The sequence below is a fragment of the Pygoscelis adeliae genome, unplaced genomic scaffold, assembly GCF_000699105.1.
Source record: "Pygoscelis adeliae isolate BGI_AS28 unplaced genomic scaffold, ASM69910v1 Scaffold97, whole genome shotgun sequence".
In the NCBI taxonomy this organism is placed as follows: domain Eukaryota; kingdom Metazoa; phylum Chordata; class Aves; order Sphenisciformes; family Spheniscidae; genus Pygoscelis; species Pygoscelis adeliae.
In genome coordinates, this window is record NW_008825152.1 from 91,067 (window position 1) to 95,948 (window position 4,882).

Sequence of the window (4,882 nt, forward strand, 5' to 3'; positions counted from 1 at the left end):
GGAGCGGCAGCGTCTCATGGGAGCCTGGTGCGGGCCTCATCCTGCCCCGTACCCCCCACGGGAGCAGGGGCTGAGCGCCACGGTTTTCACAAGCTGCCAGCGATTCCTTTTCCGTGCTGGGCTCTGGTTCTGCAGTGAGGCTTTGTTCAGTGGTAGAATTTGACTCCTGAGGATCAGAGTGGATTTGGTTTTTAAAGGATTCAGCAAAAGCTGCCCTCCCGGTCCTGCCATAAAGGGAAAGACAAAGTTTCTGCTTGAATTGCGGTTAGAACTGGGAGTTTCTGTAGCTCAAGCCATATTTGGCTTTTTTATTTGCGTTCAATCAAATGGAGGTTCCGTATCCGTTCAGTGAGGTCTTCAGGCCTTTAGTAACATGCGCTAGTGCTACAGCAGTATTGCAAAGAGCAATGCTCCTTCCCGGGTGGCGAAGGCAGAGCAAGACTCCACAGACACCAGAGGAGAGCGACGAGGGCAGGGAGGACAGCGGCGGCGGCTGTGCATCGATGGGGAAAGCATCGGAGGACCGAGGGAGCCCCTTCTAGTCTCCCGTTCCTGCAGTTCGTCTGAAAGTGGTGTTTGTGTGTGATCGGGGTTGTGTGTGCGAGCGAGGGGCGGGAGTGGCTGCGCGTGCTCTTGCTGTTCATTTTCAAGGTGTCCCGCTGTCCCACAGCGGGGAGAGGTGTGTCGCTTACAGAGAGCACCTCCGCTCTGCCGCCTGATGTGAGGTGCCGGGGCCATGTTGGTGGTTCCCTGGGTGGGCTTGTGGCTCTCTTTCGATGTACCATGCTGAGCCTGTACCTTCTGGGGTGACTGGTGTTTGTAAAGCACGTTGGTGCTGGCAGGAGCTAAATGTGAGCGTTGGTTGCAGCTCGAGGATGATGACGATGATGACGATATGGGGGACCATGACGAGGACCACCCTGGGATGGAGGTGGTGCTGCATGAGGATAAGAAATACTATCCCACCGCCGAGGAGGTCTACGGGCCCGAAGTAGAGACGATAGTACAAGAGGAAGACACGCAGCCTCTCACTGGTGAGTGGTGAGGAAGCAGCGCGTTGGGTATGGAGGGAGGAGAAGACTCTCGACAGATCCTTGGAAAAGGGAAAATAATATTCCCTTCCGTTCTCCCCAGCGGTTTTAATGACCCTTTCGAAGTCTCTCTCAGCCACAGGAACGTGTAGACTCTTGTTTGTCTAGCAGTGCGCCGATTTTGGCACTCGGGATTATTACAAATGCCAGACAAACTATCTTTTGAAGAACAGATATCAGCAGATACTGGAAAGATATTTAAGGAGAAATGAAAATGCGTTTAAGTCATCTCATCTGATCCTTCTATAATAGAATAGAATAGTTCAGTTGGAAGGGACCTACGACGATTGTCTAGTACAACTGCTTTTATAGAAAGCTGAGACAATCTGTCAGCTTGAAAATTGTGGGTTTGTCTGCAAACGTCCCCGTTCCCTACGACCGTTTCTGAGCCTGCTGGGTTCAGGGTCTCTGGTAACAGTGTTTTATTGTTCTGTCTCTTGTTTTCAGAGCCTATTATTAAACCTGTGAAAACCAAAAAATTCTCTCTGATGGAACAGACGTTACCGGTCACTGTCTATGAGATGGAGTAAGTAATATGTAGGGGGTTTAAGAGTGTACGTTGGCTCAAGCCATCTGTGCTGTGATTTCCTCACTCTTTGTTGCAGGCAAAGGTGGGGAGGCAGAGTGGTGTGTACTATGTGGAGGAGGCAGATTTTGGGGGGCATTGGCTTTGTTTCTCACTGACACCAGCAACAGAACTGAGTGCAGCCGTTTCCCAGATTTTGAACCAAAAGAAGAGGAAGAAAGTACAAGACTAACCATTTTACAGATATTTTTCCCTCCACATAATGCCGCGTAGTGCACAGTTTTCTGACACTAGAATGTAAATCTTACCTCGACAGCTGGTAGAAAGCTTGATAATCGGAAACCCTTGTGGTGCAGATTTGCTGAAGGCAAGTTTTCTTGACTGGCTCAAGAAATATTTATACAGTCAGTGTGTGGCACACCTCATACTGGGACATTTTGGGTTGACCCCAGTGACCATTGGCCTACTGTTGTCCCAAATTAATTCCCATCTATCCTGGAGGAGTTTCTGGAGGCAATTTTTATGCCGCTGGTTGTATGCAAAGTTGCACGTAGGTCAGCGTAATGCTGCAGCTAAGCTGCACTTCTGCTGCACTTGATGGTGTCTGCTGGTTGTGCCCCGCAAAGCCGCCCCTGGGACACCAGGGTTGAGAGAAAACCTGGGAAAAATGCCAGACAAATTTAAAAACCGAGATATAATATCTCACGCAACTTTGGAAAGGAATAAAAACGGTTGTTTACTTTCTCTATTAAAAATACATAATCTTAGCGTCAACGTCTACATCTTGTCGATGGGTGGAGGGGCTCTGTATCCTCACGTGTGTAGTGTTTCTGTATGTTGTCTTCTATTAGAGGATGAACAGATTGAGCTGCGTGAGTGTCTTGTTAGGCTCATCTTTCCATACGCCACTTCGTGGCCAGTCGGAGCTTTTTCCAATGTTTAATAGTCGTCTTCAAGTGTAGATCCCAGAACCAGATGCAGGCTGAGTAGCAGTTCCCTGTGTGCCAAACAGACCCCAACGTGAGCAGTCCCTCTGTGTGTCATCAAGGATCCTGTTATTTTCCGGCAACAAAATTTCACTGAAGTTCGTATTCAGTCAGTTGGTTACTTGGGTGCCCAGGACCTTTTTGGAACGGCTGCTTCTCGGGGCTGTCCCCTGATACTGTCAGTTTGGCCGTGTTCGTTGATCAGAGAGATTTTTGATACAGCCAGATATAAACCAAAGAGCCAGCTGGGTCTTATTTTTCTAAGCAGTCCATTTTGCTCTCAGTCAATGACCTGTACTCTTCATTATCTACCGCTTTCCTGATCCCTGTGTCCTCTGCTCGTTCCATCCGTAATGAATTCCTCTTCATCCTGTTCGTTGATATAAATGGTTAGGATGGGGCCAGGAGAAATTCCCTGTGGGACTTAACCAGAAACCTGCAAGCTTGGTATTGATTTCCCATTTAGCCTTATTTTAAGACCAATAAGCAAGCTTTTAATCAGTATTAATATTGATTTTTGTAATTTTTAGCTCTTAATCAAAATGTTGTACGTTAAGAAGTCTACCGCATCAGTGAAAATTAAATCTTTTCAAAAAGGAGATTATTTGACAGCACTTATTTTCTGCAGACCCATAGCAATGGATGCGGGTTTTATAGCCTCCCATTATTTTTTAGAGGAGTTGGTAATTTAGGATCTCAATTATATTTTGGCCAGGATCCATGCAGAAGTGGCCGGCCCATCATTAGCCAGCTCAGTTGCTGATTCTAAAAAGATTTAAATTCCATTACTGCTTCTTTGAGTCCCTGGGAACATCACTGTTTTAAGACCTGAAAATCATAATTAATGGTCTGCGGAGCCCTGTGGCTACCTTTTAAAACTGCGTGGGGTGCTTGTTATCCGGCTCTGTGATTTACTTGACTGCCTGCCACTATTTGAGTGGAAGTATTTCATCACCTGAGTACATGGCTGTGACTTTTGCTCTAATACTGACTAGAAGAGAAGAAAAATATTCAATAATATTCCATCGCTGGCAGTTTTACCAGCTCCATATCCTCCCACCCACTGCCATCTGTCTAGGACTCCAACTCTCTTGTCCTCCCCATCTGGAAAGTGGGATTCTTCCTCCGCAGGGCATTGGCAGAATGAAAGTTTGGAGAGGATTCAAGGGGCACCTCGGATAGAAAGTGTAGCTGAAATGGCACCTACTTTTCTTAGACACAGCAGAAGCCTCCAACAGTCTTTCGTGTTTTGTTCCTCCAGTTTCCTGGCAGATCTGATGGACAACTCGGAGCTAATTCGAAATGTGACTCTGTGTGGGCACCTTCACCACGGCAAGGTAGTGTGAATATCCAACGCCTGTCGGGTAGTAGTAATGGTCTGTTTGTTGCTTACTTTTACCATTGCTCTTGATCCCTCGATCTCCGCAGCAGCAGTCGCTTTCTGCTCCTCTTGCTAATGCAGTTATTTGTAGGTTTTCTTTCAGCCGCGTGGAAATAATAACGTGCCCAACTTTCTCTGTGCTGCTACTGGAGGGATGGGAGTGTACTTGTATTTATCTGTCTGAACACAGTCACCTCCTTTCTCTTGTGGTCTGGTATTTTTCAGACGTGTTTTGTCGACTGCCTGATAGAACAGACACATCCAGAAATCCGGAAGCGCTATGACCAGGACGTAAGTGAGCTTTTGGTGTATTCCTGCCCTGGGGAACATGGGTTGGCTGTTACACTCAGAGGGAGCATGACTGTACGTGGGGAAAACGTGGTTTAGTGATTAGAAAGCAGGATTGGAAAGCCAGAGCTCAGTCCTAATTCTGTCTCTGTCACTTACTTGCCACCTTAACCATGGATAAAGAGTTATTGTGTCCTGCTTCAAGCTTAATATTTGATACCAAAATGTGATATTCTGACTTTTGTTTTGTTTTTGCAGCTTTGCTACACTGATATATTGTTCACAGAGCAAGAGGTGAGTGAGTCTTGTAGAATAGGCAGTGATTTTTATCCAGTTGTCTCATGCTTTACTCAGTTACTTACTGTAGGCAGTTTCCTCTTTCATTTTAACAGCTTTTTGTGCCTTCCACATTTTGATTATTTTCTTTATCAATAAAATGATCTGCTCCTCTCGTTTGCCTCAGAAAGATCCCTGGTCCAACTTTCTTCCATTTCCTGCAACCCTCATCTCCATCTTTTATTTATCTGAGATGATAACCTGTGTAGTAATGAAAATCTATACCAGAGTTATCCCAGCATATGGGTAACTCCTATTTTCTTTGAGGGAAAGA

The 4,882-nt window shown here is 46.2% G+C and overlaps 2 protein-coding genes across 2 annotated transcripts in view; one reads left to right on the forward strand and one right to left on the reverse strand.

The window, feature by feature from the left end:
* Positions 1 to 375, reverse strand: part of CCDC103 (coiled-coil domain containing 103) — a 6,647-nt gene extending 6,272 nt beyond the window's left edge. Inside the window, exon 1 of the mRNA XM_009328400.1 lies at positions 364 to 375. Coding sequence (XP_009326675.1) covers positions 364 to 375 — 12 coding nt within the window. The remainder of the gene's footprint in view (positions 1 to 363) is intronic.
* A 361-nt stretch (positions 376 to 736) lies between these two features.
* EFTUD2 (elongation factor Tu GTP binding domain containing 2) overlaps positions 737 to 4,882 on the forward strand; it is a 20,822-nt gene continuing 16,676 nt past the window's right edge. Inside the window, exons 1-6 of the mRNA XM_009328401.1 lie at positions 737 to 754; positions 869 to 1,034; positions 1,539 to 1,617; positions 3,865 to 3,940; positions 4,210 to 4,275; positions 4,531 to 4,566. Coding sequence (XP_009326676.1) covers positions 737 to 754; positions 869 to 1,034; positions 1,539 to 1,617; positions 3,865 to 3,940; positions 4,210 to 4,275; positions 4,531 to 4,566 — 441 coding nt within the window. The remainder of the gene's footprint in view (positions 755 to 868; positions 1,035 to 1,538; positions 1,618 to 3,864; positions 3,941 to 4,209; positions 4,276 to 4,530; positions 4,567 to 4,882) is intronic.